Below are 16,025 nucleotides of genomic sequence, written 5' to 3' on the forward strand. Positions count from 1 at the left end.
GTTTTTAGAGGGGTCAGTGGTCAATTGTAGATCATAGAAGTCAATTCATTTTTATGTGTTGTAATACAATATTGTGTGTATATGCATGTGGCGGGGTCGTTTATTTGAGGGAAAAAATAAGGCCTTGGGCTTTATTTAAGGGTCGTGTGGGGGTAGGGGGCGTTATTTTAATAAATATTATTGTTTTAATTTATATTTGATAGCTTATGTTACAGTAAATTAGTTTGTGATGAAGTCTACAAAAACTACTCAAACCAGTATCTCACAAAACAAGGCACACTTCCGTGAATGGTAAATATTTAATTTATTTTCTTTATTTTTTTCATCTTATATTTTTATCTTTACATAGTTTTATTTCTTTTTATCTTCATCTGTTCGCCTTTCTTTCCATTGATCTATTACAAACGATATTAATTTTTTTTCTGATAAGAAAATTGTGATCAAAGTGATTAGTAGGCACACAGCTCCTATGACGACATGGAGAAAACGATAAAAAATGCCTTGATTACAGCAAAACGTAATCTGCAGAAAAAAGAATGAAACAAATTGTATGTCACCAAATTGTTGAATATTTAAAGATAATTTAACTACTACTACTACTATTTGACCGTTGGTCGCCATGAAGGTGACATATGGTTTGGAATTGTCAAGCTAGCTGCATCAAGAAAACATGTTTCGTGGATTTTGAAAAATTGTAACATAATTATAATAGCCTAGACACTTCGAGGGTGCCTAGCTTATTATATACTAGATTATTGGCTCCATGGTTTAGATAGAGTATAAAGGGTTTGGCAGTGGAATAACATAACATAGAACCATGGACCTATAAATTAGATTTATAAGTAGGTTCATGATAGAACAATTAAAGTAATAGTGGTTTTGCATGAGGCTAAATATAACACAAAATTAACAATAGTTATTCTTCATTCAAGATTTGCATTCTTTAAAAAAAAAATTGTGCTCAATAGCCTAATTTTGTTATTATTTTGACATATATTTATTTAAGTTTGCTTCATATGAGTATTTATTGTATCTGCTTTCTGTCTCATACCTTTAAGTGACAACTTTCGTTGCTGTAGGTTTTGATGAAATAAAATTAAATTAAAAAATAAAATAAAACATGGCCAATATTAAATATTAATAGATAGATAGATTTTTTTTTTTTTTTTTTGATTTTTTTTTTATGATATGGACTTTGTTCTGAAATAAAAGTGAATTGAATTGAATTTTTTTATAAAACACTACTTGGTCCTAAGGGGTTAATGGTGTTCTATTGTTTCGTCTAATTTTTAGGATTGGTATTGAAGGTAAACAAAATTGATAGAAATAAAACAATTTAACTTACCTCTGAAAATATGGTAATTAGGCCAGACACGGTAAAAACTACAAGCACAGGAGGTGTAGGTACAAGTCCTGATAGGGGACTGTATCTGCTTCCTTTGTAGAAATTACTGATGAAATAAATACTGTTGGATAAAAAAAAAATATTTAAATAAATGTTAAATTATTATTTTTTAGCTTCAATTTGTCTTTGCAGACTTTTAATGCTTAATTTATACAATATCCTTTTATATAATTTACCTTTAAATATTTAGTTTTCAAGAAATTGTCGTCACATTTTATATAGTGCATTAGTGGTGGATTCATGATTTTAAAATGGGTGGGGGATGCGCAGGGAATAGGAAGTGGGTTGTCGAGAAAGGAGCTTATACATATTGTAACATAGAGTGTTGCACTAAATCTATTTCATATTGTTTGCATTTGAAATTTTAGGTAGGTGGCCCACACTATATTTAGTCTGTGTTGCATAGAGCACCAATAAAAGTAAAGCTAGCCTATTTCATTGGAACTGCTGAATGTTAATCCAATTATAAGATATGACGGATGACATGCAAATCAAGCAGAAAACCAATATGATTTATTTTCAATCGCATTTTTAATATCTTACCTGTGAATTATTCTAGCTAGCATGTTGAGGCAATTGGCTAGGATAAAGCCAACACTGCCTACACTCTTTGTAAGAAAATAAGATGATGTTAAAAACACTACTGAGAAGCCTAACATCTTATGATTGTACCTATAAAAAATATTAGTAATCAACTTATTTGAATAAAATATTACTAAATTATGCACAAAACATAGTTAGTCTTTCACACACATTGTAAAAACAATATATATATATATATATATGCACATTGACCAATTTACAGGTGGTACTACCTCCATGTTTAAACACTGCATTCACATCATGAAACAAACTAAATTTTCCAAGAATTGGAATACCAATTTTATGGTAAGTTAAGATTTGTAATTGTTCTATTTCTCTTCATTTTGTACAGCTGCATTAGTTAAGTAATTAAAGCACAGTATTAGAAACAGAATACATGATTGTCTAGGCCTAGCCCTTGTTTATTCTATGGATGTTAGCATTTGCTGGTCAGGCATGTATAATGAGCATCTGTCAGGGCTGGGACAATTTGCCAGGGCTGGGACATTTAGCCAGGACTGGGACATTTTTCCAGGGCTTGGCAATTTTTTCAGCCAGGGTTGGACAATTTGCCAGGGCTTGGCCAATTTTCCAGTACTTGGACATTTTGCCAGGGTTGGACATTTTTCCAGGGCTTGGCAATTTTTTCAGTCAGGGTTGGACAATTTGCCAGGGCTTGGACAATTTGCCAGGGCTTGGACAATTTTCCAGTACTTGGACATTTTGCCAGGGTTAGACAATTTTCCAGGGCTTGGACAATTTTCCAGTACTTGGACATTTTTTCCAGGGCTTGGACAATTTTCTAGGGCCTGGACATTTTGCCAATGCTTGGACATTTTATATATTTTCCAGGCATTGGAGTTGCTCATATACAGTATGTAAGGAGGCCAAGTTATATTATAATAGCTTTTTTTCTTAAATTGTCCATGTTTTTAGAGTTCTATTGTAAGCAAGTATTGCCCTAAACTTAAATTGATATGTGCCAGGTTTTTTAATTTATGTTTTCGTACTAGGCATGTGTATGCATGGAGGAAATATATAGATATTTCCTCCATAGTGTATGATAGTTATAACAATAATAATAATATGAATTTGTAATGCGCCAATTCCAGCAGTAAGTGATCATGAGAGAGCTCAATTTGAAAGAAAAAGATGAGTTTTCAAGGCAGATTTAAAGGTGATAGTAGAAGAACATGATCTTAATAGCGGCGGGTAGGTCATTCTATAAGCGAGAGGCAGCAGTTATGATTGTTTTGCCATTTGTTTCAAAAGACATCCATTTTGATTTGCTATGCATTAACTTAGCTTTTGTTACTCTAGGCCTTATGCTTGTTATCATAGCTACATGTCTCGAAGGTGCAGTCACTGTGTCCTTATTCATGTTATTTACATATTGTTGTTTTAAAGCTCTGTCTACACTTAAAACTATTTTTGACAAAAAAAACGTGTGATGTGCCCAAATATGGTATTGGTATGACATCATCATGTCCATATATGGGCTCATCACATTTTGTGGTCACAAAAAGTTTGATAGCGTAGACATAGCTTAACATATTTAGTAGTTTCAACAGACACACGTACACGTGGCTAGATTATTTTTGCTAGGCCCGTTCTAAAAATTACACCAACCTGTCCACTTCCCCTTGGCTCATAGCAGCAAAAACAAAACATTCTGTTGTCCCATTAACAGCAATCATCAGTACATACATACAGTAAAACCGTAGTAAAGTCGGGCCTGAAACATTAAAAATGTTATAAATTATAATCCATGACACAACAAAAATGAATTATTGGCTTACCGGCATATTTCTGTACAATGTTTGAAATCGTCAACATAATGGAAATCTCATTGCGAGGAAGCATTTTTTCATGTTAAAGTATCCCCTCCTTTAATAGGGGTGTCCCCCTCGATAGGAATGTGCCCTTAATAGGAGTATCCCTTGAATAGAGGTGTCCTAAAGAAGAGGTTCTACTATTGGCCTTCATTCGTTTCATGTTAAAGTGTTCCCCTTAATAGGAGTGTCCCCCTCAATAGGAGTGTCCCCCTCAATAGGAGTCTCCCCTCAATAGGAGTGTCCCCCCCCTCAATAGGAGTGTCCCCCCCTCAATAGGAGTGTCCCCCCCTCAATAGGAGTGTCCCCCCTCAATAGGAGTGTCCCCCTCAATAGGAGTCTCCCCCTCAATAGGAGTCTCCTCCTCAATAGGAGTGTCCCCCCTCAAAGGAGTGTTCCACTCAATAGGAGTGTCACCCTCAATAGGAGTGTCACCCTTAATAGGAGTGTCCCCCTCAACAGGAGTGTCCCCCTCAATAGGAATGTCCCCCTTAATAGGAATGTCCACATTAATAGCAGTGTCCACATTAATAGGAGTGTCCCTTGAATAGAGTATCCCAAAGGAGCGGTTCTACTGTTTACCTGTTCCTGAGCTTAGTAAGGTTCCACCATACATATCTAAGAGGAGATATGAATATGCATATCCAAACACTAGAATCGTCGCGCCAACCAGGACGACAAACTTCAGCAATGCCTCCAATGCCTTAGATGCTAGATCAATTGATTCCTGCAAAGATTATAGTAAATGTATAGGCCTTATTGTAGTATAGAGTATTTTCTCTTATTTCTGTCTCTGTATGTGACAAAAAAAATGTGATGTGCCCCAATATGGACACGATATCATATCACCACCATAGTTGGGTATATCACTTCCAAATTTGTACATACACTGATAGGACTGGAAATGATCAAATAAGCACTGAAGTAGTTTAATTTATGAGCTGTTCAGATATTCTACAATTTTAAAATTCATACGACAAATTATAATATACAAAATGTCAGTCTAACTGAACTGTTGAATATATTCTTATATTCTATGTGACTTTGTATTATCTGTGTCTTTAAATAATTTTTTTAGGTTAACCATGCTTACTTTTAGCTTTGATTGATTGAAATATATATTTATACTGGGTAACCTCTTCAGTCAAAGACTGGTCTCCCAGAGGGCCCAGTTGGTGTACAGTGGCTGTGATGTACTAATATACCGGGGTAACCCCCTACTCGTCTCGAAAGATGTACTAGGTTCTTTAAAGTGCACACGAGGTATATGTGTACACTGGACCTACGGTTTATAGTCCTTATCCGAGAAGACTCGTTCTACCACCAGAACCATGGAGTGAGTGAGCCTCGAACCCCTGCCGATGTTATGGCTACGTAATTACGGTTCCACTGTCTTAACCGCTCGGCCACTCACTCACCTATATCTCTGTCTACACTATCAAACTAGTTTGATAAGAAAAGTGTGATATGACATCATTGTGTCCATATATGAGCACATCACATTTTTTTGTCACATAAAGTTTAGTGTAGACAGAGGTTTATTATATAAAAGCTTTTGAAGACGGACCTTTGGCTGTTTTTTTGCTATCTTTCCTCTTTGAACCGTCTGTGCAAAGAACAGGTAGCCACTTTCTTCTATCGGTAAGAAGATAAACCTAGCTGCCAACGAACCCAAATTGTTGATGATGTCATAGATTCCCTGATCGCCAAAGTTCAGGACATCGAAAATTGTCATCATGTACCTTTCTCCTAAATTAAAATACATTGGTTTTTTTTAATTATTAACCCTTTGAAGACGTGGCCTATACCCCATACGGGGTAATTTACTGTCTCAGGACGCGAGGCCTGCATACGTACGAGTTGATGTTTTGGTCATTGAATTGCACTTTTTTTTTTTGCACCCCTGCCGATGTTATGGCTACGTAATTACGGTTCCACTGTCTTAACCGCTCGGCCACTCACTCACTCTAAAGAAATTACAAGGCAAAAGATGGGGCATTTGGTCAAGATCAGGTTCATTTTTTTTTTGCCATACTGTATGTACCCCGAGGTGGGGGGGTTGGGGAGTAGCCTCAGTGTCCCCTCCTTGTCACTACTATACATACCTTCTGTAAGTATCTGTTTCAGAAAACCTTGCTTAAAAAAACTCCACACTAATATAACTGTTGAGAAATCTGCCCAGTACTAAAAACATAATAAAAGAAAGCTATTAAAATGTAATCAATAGAAAGACTACAATATTAATACTGTAGTCTATTTCGTGCCTAGCGTATCTGGATAAACCGACAATAGCCCATTCTCACTACTACTACAAACATTACATTTCATTCAACATAAGCATTACACAGTGGGACAGCCAGTCGACAAATCGTGTCAAATTTCGACTCGGAGAGGGCGCCCTACTTTTCTAATTTAGTTCAAAATTGCTAAATTTTAGGGTGTTGGAAAAACACAATATTTGTAAATTTAGCTGATTATCGGAAAAATATTGTTAGTGAAATAAATTCATAAATGGTTTTAATATATTGTCATGTAAAATTAAATGTATTTGAACAAAACGATAATCTGTAATTTAACGGCAAAATCAACCAATGTCTTTTTTCCGAAATTGTACCCTAGAAAATCGTTAAAATAAAATATTTAGAAAAATTGAACAGTCCTGAATTTAAAATCCCTGTTAGAAAAATTAATAATCTACAGAATACGATATTAAGATACAAAATTCGGTGGTTGGGATGCAGCTCCGACTATGAAAACTAAAGGTACCACTATTTGTTCCATCGAAAACTAGCGAAACCGCCATTTTGTAAACACATCGTCATCGTGTTTATGAATTTATTTATAGCGAACGATATACGCGATGTTCATAATTGTCCGCGTATAAGAATTCATATAAATAAATACATTCCAATACAACGTATATTATTACTTGTTTATTTATCACAGTATACATTTTAGTTGAGGAATATTTATCATTAGCGAGCGATTGTTCCAGGGGCGGAAAGTCACTTAGTGACGTTGTGATCGGGCGCGTCGGGCCTAGCTAATATTAATAATATGACCTGAAATAAGCGGCTAACAAGAACTGTTATATACTTGCTTACAATTGTTTTGTTATTGATGAACAAACAAGCAATTAGATTGAATAACAAATTATTTATTCATTTTTTGGGGGTAAAAACATGTACAAACTATAGTACTGTATAATATAAATTAATAGTAATATTAAACTAATACAGTAGGCCTATTAATAAAATATAAAATAGGCCTAACATACAATAAATATTCAATTTTTAAGGTCTACCACATGACAATAACATAATTTACAGAGTATAGTGTAGTAGGTTTGCATTCAACATAAATATTTGTATTGTAATTCATCTAAATCCTCTGCAACATACATATATTTGTAATTCAACATTTTGTTTTAAATAATTAAATTATAGTGTGGGTATGACAATGTCGGTAGGTACCGGTGTCATCTTTTTATCCACTTCACTCTCAGTTTGAAGTCACAAAGACAAAGAACTCTGCATCATCAACGATTCCTGAAAGTGTCAGAAAAAATAATAAATATTATTTACAAAAAATTTTAATGTCTGGTTGTATATATAATTATAATATTATATGATGACATAAAAGTAAGGCAAATGGAAGCTGTATTTTATTAATTAATATTACAGTATTTGCTATTATTATTTATATAATCTAGGCCTACTAGTAGCCTAGTAAGGCATCTATTGAGCCTAATAAATCAAATAATAAATGAAAAATAAAATAATAATATTAATACTGATTGAAAAAAAGTATTTTTTGTGGGGGATCAGATCACCAGGCTAGGCCGGCCAGGACCAGATACTCGTAATCAGTACAACTTAACGACTATCGGATCAGCATCAACACAGTACAACACACGTCTCGCTATCGCCTATACTGACACACGTGTCTCGCGTTGCCGAAACCACGCTCACAGCTAGAAAATGTACCTACCTTTCGAGGCCTGAGAATACACCAACAAATTTTGAACAGGATAGAAATATATCATACTCGATTAAACTAATATTATTCTTGATAAAACAATTGATTATAATTTTTTTAATTTGTTGGGATGCACCTCCGACTATTCAGAAAATGGACAACAAAACAGTAGTAAAATCGTACCACATTTATAAATTTCACGAGTCCCGACTTCAGTCGCCAAATGTATTTTATTAGCTTCGGTTTCTTTGAAGGAAACCGATTGGTTATTCAATTATACTTATTAGGAAATGCTTTTACCATAATAGGTAATGTTGGGCGGTTCTTAAATATTCTTGAGAGCTTAAAATAAAACAGTACTTATTTGCTAGGCGACGAAAAATCGTGGTTTCAGTTTTCAACGATAGGTGGCGCTTCAAAATCGTCAATGCGGAAGTAAGTCGATTTTACACGATTTAACGGTCAAAACGCGAAGTGGCTTTCCCACTGTACAGGACTTAACACATATAGCAACTATATACATACACTGTAGTGTAATATTATACACATAGACTTCTCTAGCTATTTGTTCTTATGTTGTTAGTGTTGGAGCACCAACGTTTTGATTTTTGTTCAAAGTATGAAACACACCCAGTAACAACCAATAAAATACTATTTTGTGATCTTACCGCGCCAGGAATAATGCGTGGAAAAATATCTCGTACACTTTTAAGTGGGAAATTGTCATCTTTATTCTTGATAATGTAATATGTGAAAAACGCATAGTACAAACTGACGTAGATGAAAGTAAAACAAAGCTGAAAATAAATGAATATTATTTTAATAACTTGCATGTTTTGATAAACACTTACTTCCGTACTGAACTATTAGAAATAGGTATGTTTACAGTAATTAATTTGACTGTTTCTGTTTCAGATAAGACTTTATTTCGGTTTTAGAACCCTTTTATTTTTTGCCGTACTCTTATAGTATTATGACTATGGTAATATTGTTTGTTGGTTTGTCATAGACTTGAAACACATCTCTCGTTACTAATTGTATGTTATTGGTATTATTTGACGTAGGAGTTTTCATTTTTGTTTGCAGCTCAATTCCAGCTCAATTATAGTGTAGGTACAGTATGACATACCAAGTGTGCCAAAATATTTTCTTTTAACAATTATTTGCATTTGCCTAAATTGCCATCTACAACCTAGACTACATTAGTTGATTGATTGTATTCTTGAACTTACCTGTGCTATACAGAATATAACGATGCCTAGATCAGGATATTTTTGAACCAGTATCACAGTCATGATGCATCTCCCAGCTATTGCAAAACCCTCAATAATCACCTGTTCAAAACAATTGTAATTTATCATTAGTGTAATGATTTGAATTATGACTCTGCGATTGATGAAGCATGAAGGCCAATTTACACAAACGAGTGGTAACGGTAAGAGGTAATTGTAAGCGGAAACATGCGTGGCTTGTCTCACTTACACAGTGCGCAGAATTCGCGAGCGGAGTGGTGGAAAGTAGGTACTTGTAGGCCTTGAGGCTAATGCATGTTACAGTCACTGCGGGCCTGGATGTGACAGACTGTAGGCCTAGCACACACAAGTTTTTAGAAGGACTTGTTGCCTAGTAACGTCCTAAATGTAAATTTTTTTTCCACTATTCTTATACAATCAGTCAGTCACGTCGTAGTTATTTGTATTTCTGAATAATAAGAAGTTCCAAAACTAGGCTAGGCCTACAACGGCACTCGTATTTATTGTTGTCTTTGACTCTGTGGACTTCAATAATGTCGTTGGTTGGCAAGAATCCATAATTACTGCGCGGTATTTTCACAAAATTCGAATAAGTTTCTATCCTGAGCAAATTTCAGCTCAACCGCGTCTTCTCCGCGTTCTGTGTAAATGGTCATAAGAAATAACACACTCATGTAGATTCTATTTTTGTGTTTTCCGCTTACCTTTACCGCTTACAGTTACCGCTCGTCTGTGTAAATTGGCCTTGAGAGTGGCCAAAGAAGGAATATGGAGCTCAAGAAATCATAGAAATTGTTGGCTTGAGATGGACAGGTATGTAACATAATGGTAAAGAAAGAGAGCCTCGGTTTCTACTGTAGGAACATGATGGGCAAGACAGGATGAAGTGGAGATATGGCAGTATAGAACCCCTTGGAAGAGAAAGAAAATTGACATCAATTAAAAAAAAGAGATGATGGAAGTAAATTTGAGACTCCTGTTGACATTTTGGGACAATATGTTGTCACAACAAATTTACTGTACCTTTAATCTAACAAATAGTAATGCTTGTCCAAGTACCCAAAGAGGTTCCACTAACAGCTCAAGGAGTGCGGACAATCCAAAAATCAGAACACCGATATCATAGTTTGGTAGAACTGCATCATCTGGGCGCTCAAGCAGAAACATCCAGACGAAACTGAGAATTGTTGCAAAGAAAAATCCAACAGGAATTCTAAGAAAAAAATTGGAAATAACATAGACATCAATTACCAGGAAACCTAATGCAGTGGAGCTGCAACTTGGCTTGCCTTCCAATCTGAAGATCCTGAGTTCAAGTTAGTGCCGAATTCGTCTCATCTGCTCTACTCTTCAAATTAGACTTTTTATATGATTTGCTTTGAAAAGACATAACGGACACAATTCGTATTTGGGGACAGTCGGGTTAAGCCACTCCTATTCAGGGACTTCCTATTAAGGGGACACTCATATTAAGGGACACTCATATTAAGGGACACTTTCTCATGTAAAAGGGAACAATGAGGGAAATGATGGGAGGCAATATATTTGTTAACACTACACCTAACCGATATTCAGGGGACGTATTTAATAAGGGAAACCTTGTTGAGTCCTGAAAGTGTCACCTTAATAGGTGTTCTACTGTACAATTACAACGGTAGAGTAGAACTGATCCCTATTAAGGGAACACTTTCCCTGTGAAATGAACAAAGGAAAATATAAGTGGCCAACCCCTATTTAAATGACAACCCTATAAAACACTTCTTGGGGTCCTGAAGATATAACCAAGGCAATCTAACAACAGTACGCTGAGCTCTGGAGAGCAAAGGGTTTATCTGTGGCTGCGACACAGTCAGTTACATGACCCTTAGCAGACACCTCATGCCATGCAGAATATGTACATACAGTAGTACAGTACTGTTGGTATTTGTCGCAGCCAGACATAAGATCAAAGGACTGTTTACAGTTCCTATCTTGGAAAGGCGAGCTCAGTGTCCTGTTGTTAGATTGCCTTGGTATAACCAAAGAACTTATAACACAAGAATCTCCTGTTCGTCCGAAGCGCGTAACAATTTCGAAAGGCATTGTGGGATAGAATAGAGCTATGGGTGGCGCCATTGTGAGCCATGGAGTAGGGCGCCCGCATCAAATTAGAAAGTCAAAATCATAGAGGGGATCTGCTAATGCTCTAGGGGGGATAGAGTAATTGACTGAGGAGTAGGGCGCCCGAATCAAATTAGAAAGTCAAAATCATAGAGGGGATCTGCTAATACTCTAGGGGGGTAGAGTAATTGACTTCCTAGTTTGGAGGGGGCGCTGCTCCATGCTGTGAAATGGCGTCGCCCAGTTTGACCTTTTAACCCTGTACTTCCGATACTGTGTTTTGAATGCAAATTGAAGAACAGGAGATTCTTGTGTTATAAGTTCTTTGGTATAACCATCAAAAGGATTACTGTATATTGCATAATATCATAATAATAATATATTCATTCTTACGTGCACCAGATGAGGTTTATAGTTTGTGCCCATTGGTTCTTGTTGGGACTACTAAGACAGGCTCTGCGAAATGCTTCCCTTGCTATAAATAGTATCGTTGAATACAGTAGTGTTAACCTACAAAAATATAATTTTAAAAAAGAGCATAATTATTATAATTAAATACTATACCATATAACATTGCAAAAAAAAAGTTTGAACTGCTAATACAGGCTTCCCTTGCTATAAAGAGTATCGTTGAATAGAGTAGTGTTAATCTACAAAAATATAATTTTTTAAAAGAGCATAATTATTATAATTAAATATTCCCATTATTGACTTTTGGTCTGGACGTAGTCTCTCTATAGCCAGTTCAGATGAGTTTTTACAAGAAATGCTTACCAATCATTTTTTCCTGAACATGGGTTTTCTCGGGTATAGTCCCACTCCTAAAGTCGGTCCAATTTTGCTCGATATACGGTGATATTGTGTAGATTTGATTGATTTATGTTATGTATTTTTTCCAGTATTATTGTGCGACTATAGTAACAAAGGGCCTGGAAAAAAAGGATTGGCAATATACTCATATTCATTAGCGATTTATCATAAATCCTGTGTGTGATATTAGTCTAAACTAGCGGGTGGGATTATACACAAGGGTGGGATTATACACAAACATGGGATTATACACAAACATGGGATTATATTTGGACATGATCAACTACAATCCTACCACCTTCTAATTCAAACTAAAATTCAGACAAAAGACTTAACTTAAATTTCATTATTAGATCAATCCAAGTATTATCCCACCCTTAATTTCTCCCCAAATTGTACCCAAGTTAAACATTAAAGCAATCCAAGTATAATCCCATCCCTAATTCACCCCACCCCTAAATTTCTCCCCCCTCCCCCCCAAAAAAAATGTTACCCAAGTCAAACATTAAAGCAATCTAAGTCAATTTAAATTTCAAACCTGCTGTAGTATTTTATAGAAAACCGCTCTGATTTTTTTTGGGAGATTTGTTTATAATAATGTTTGGACCTACTTTACCTGACATTGACCACACCCACCATCTCTTTAGATATGTATCGTAGAATGAAAGCATTTAGTAGAAATGTAACCATTCGAAACATAACCTAAAAAATGATCGGAATTGCCATTAATAATTTTACAATTGTTTTCATATATGGCGTATAATATAATAATTGTCTTTTTTTAAATCAACATGGGCTTTATAATAAAAATAATTAATGTAGGCGAGGCCTATAAGGGTCATTCTTCAGTAAGTGTCTAATTTCAGGTTTATAAAAAATCTATTTTAAAATTTGCATTTTTTAAATTTTAAAAGTTTATTCAGATAAATGAACATGTATTACATGGCAAGCGTATGTTTGGCGCAATCTTTATTATATATTTCGCATTTTATTCGCATTTATAAATACATGGTTCTATGTTACTGTCATTTCCGTCACATTTATGGAATATACAAAGATAGAAAAAATAACGGTTTAGGAATTATAAAATTATTTCCATTATTAATTCTTTGATACTATATATTATTTTTGTCTCTATTCATCAAAAAATGATTGTTTTAACATTTATTAGTATGATGTTATACGTTCAAAACCATTTACTATTCCAAAAAATAATAATTTTCAGAAAATAGTATGACTGTCACTGATGTTTTACAAAATTCTGTTGAAGTAGAAGAATATTGTTTATATTTCAATATACCACATAATTGCATTCATTACTTAAATATTTTAGGATATTTTAGGATTTAAAAGGATAAAATATCCATGTGACGGAGATGAAACCGTGACGGATATGACGAACTTAAAAAATCATGTGACGAAGATGACTTTAAGATATGATTTCATTATGTTTATTGACCAGAGTCACATAGATATACAATGTAATAACATAATAAAGATATACAAAACAAAATGTACAACAAAAAAAGGCCCTGGCAATAACAAAAAGTCATCTCCGTCACAACGAAACATTGGGAAATGTGACGGAGCTGACCGTGACGAAGATGATGTATTTAGCATTGGACAGCCTAGGATCACATCGTAGGCATGTCTGACAGCGGAGACGGATTGCATACTTCTAGATACCATGAATAACTTGTACTTCCAGTTGAAAAAAACCAGAAATTATAATTATTCAATGAGTTCTATACCGTTCGGATATGACATTCAATAAAGGTACGCAACTGTAATTTTTCTAAAACCTTGTTTTATTAGCTTTTTTCCTCTTTTATTGAAAATGATGTGCGGCTAGTTTTATTTCAATATCTTCGCATGTTTACAACGCACAGTCAATTTTTTTCCCCGCCGTTCATTAAACTGTAGACGGCACATTTCAATTATGTGACGGAAATGACACAAAACTGCGGGACAAGCTTTTTCCAAACAAAAACTTTAAAGTTTGAGATTTAATGTATATGTAGAGATGTATTTCGAAGAATATAATCGCATGAAATCATGATTAACTAACTTTTTACAATATTTTCGATAACAAAAGTCCTGTTATCAAATATATACGGCGATCATAAAATTGAAGATGTACGATCGGGACATAGGATTTTAGGGGGTTGCCTGAAACATTTTTATAAAAATTAACAATATCAATGTAGGCCTAATTATCTTTGGTTTATGTAATTAATTATATTTACAATAATGTTGATTATGATTTAAGTCAAGAATTTTTATTTTTTAATGATGAAAAGTATCGGGACACGATTTTAGACACTTACTGAAGAATGACCCATAAGGTTTATCGCGGCGCATGATGAGAAGGGTTTGGGAGCAAACGTCATGACACGTACGTATACGACGGTACGCGACGTGACATTTTTGCTCCCAAACCCTTCCCATTATGCATTGTGAAATGACTTTCCTCATGAATTCAAGCTATTTGCGATAACCCTTATTATAATATAATTATAATAATCAATCAATACCTCTTACAGTAGTTACCTAGCCTTATAATATAGGCCTAAAAATATACTGTGTACACATGTTACTGTGTAATAAATTTTAAAAAGATACTTACTTGTAGGATCATGTTGTATGAAGCAGAGCGAGCAGCACTTGCTAATACCTTGCCTGATGACGGCATGTTTAGTTTTTAAAATTTTTTAGCCAAAAAAATATATATTCCTAAGCCAAGCTAGGCCCTAGCTAGGTAATAGCAGCAGTGCCACGCATGCAGTGCAGACAGGGGCTTGCTGGCTGATGATGTTGAGAGAAAGAAAATCGGGCCAGTAATTCGCTACTCACACCACGTTGTCCTTCTAAACAAATAAAATGTAGAATAAGCATAAAAAATGTATCTATCCTATAGCTAAATTTAACTTTACATTTAGGCCTAGATCCCCATTGTTTTGGGAAATCCAAATCAAAAGCACAGCGACGGTGCGGTGACGATATAAACAACAACCGCCTCCTCTCGACGACTCAGGTGGTATCTTGTTTATATCACGTGACGATACAACGAATATCACGTGGTAATTGTTCACATTGTGTACTATTGAAATATTATTTGACTACCCCTGCGAAAAGAATTAAACCCTAGGGATTTACAAAAAGAAAATGTTTAATCTCGTATATTAAAGGTATAATAGGAAACCTTGATGATTGTAAGAGGGTCAATTTCGGGAATATCTTATGAAAGACAATAGCACTTCCCTCGATTAATTATGAATGTGGTGTATGGCCGGCACTGTAATTAAAAAAGAGATAGGCCTAATTACGATAGAAAACTTACAGCTACAAATGGCTAGATAAAAGCTCCCAGATGCACACCGCAACAAGCACTATATGGCGATTTAGGATGGAGTCCTTTATCAAAAACACATGAAATTACTAATAAAATACCTCAAACGTATAATAAATAGGGGCCATGAATGTATGGCCGGAATATTTCACTCCACTGGATGTTTTTAGGCCTAAATTTTAAAATTTATAAAAATAGATTTTAAAATACAGCTTTTTGTAAGGAAACCTTAGATAGGCTAAATGCCAAGATTTAAATATGTTTGAACACGTTTTTGATACAGACAATTTTACAGTAATTCATCATAGAACCAAGATGATCATGCAGATGCAATTTAGATTGGTTAAATAAAACCAAAAGTCATCCCTTGAAGATTACTTCAAGCTAAAAGAAAGTCCTAGCCTTCAATGTTATCTCCTTGATAAAACCAATTTCACAGGTGCAAGCTTAAAAATTTAAATTAGGCCTAAGATCGAATACTTTACCCCTTGATGGACGAGCCTGTAAATGGTCTAAATAAATATCTGGCCACTGCACTATGCCAGAGTGGTGAAATAGAAAATATAGGCCTACAACATTTGAATTAGTAAAGCTAGCTAAATAATGACCTTGAAATTTTGGATGAGTCTGCAACATGGGAATATTTTATAAATGCTAATGTTAATGAAAAAACAATTTTAGTTTTAGGGGGAACATTAACATGGGTCTTAGTTAAG

The 16,025-nt window shown here is 34.8% G+C and overlaps 1 protein-coding gene across 2 annotated transcripts; it reads right to left on the bottom strand.

The window, feature by feature from the left end:
• Positions 1-285: 285 nt before the first annotated feature.
• LOC140058495 (man(5)GlcNAc(2)-PP-dolichol translocation protein RFT1-like) lies at positions 286-14,981 on the bottom strand. 2 transcript variants are annotated; one of them, XM_072104123.1, is made up of 13 exons: positions 14,587-14,981; positions 12,577-12,662; positions 11,544-11,660; positions 10,074-10,263; positions 9,030-9,131; positions 8,466-8,594; positions 5,925-6,003; positions 5,387-5,568; positions 4,402-4,546; positions 3,617-3,722; positions 1,949-2,077; positions 1,346-1,466; positions 286-522 (listed from the first exon to the last, which is right to left on the bottom strand). In XM_072104123.1, the coding sequence occupies exons 1-13, from the start codon at positions 14,650-14,652 to the stop codon at positions 352-354; spliced, it is 1,623 nt and encodes a 540-aa protein (XP_071960224.1). In that variant the 5' UTR covers positions 14,653-14,981; the 3' UTR covers positions 286-351. The 2 variants fall into 2 exon arrangements, with proteins under 2 accessions (XP_071960224.1, XP_071960225.1); XM_072104124.1 differs by lacking the exon at positions 12,577-12,662.
• Positions 14,982-16,025: the final 1,044 nt, after the last annotated feature.

This window comes from Antedon mediterranea, chromosome 9 (assembly GCF_964355755.1).
Source record: "Antedon mediterranea chromosome 9, ecAntMedi1.1, whole genome shotgun sequence".
Lineage (NCBI taxonomy): Eukaryota > Metazoa > Echinodermata > Crinoidea > Comatulida > Antedonidae > Antedon > Antedon mediterranea.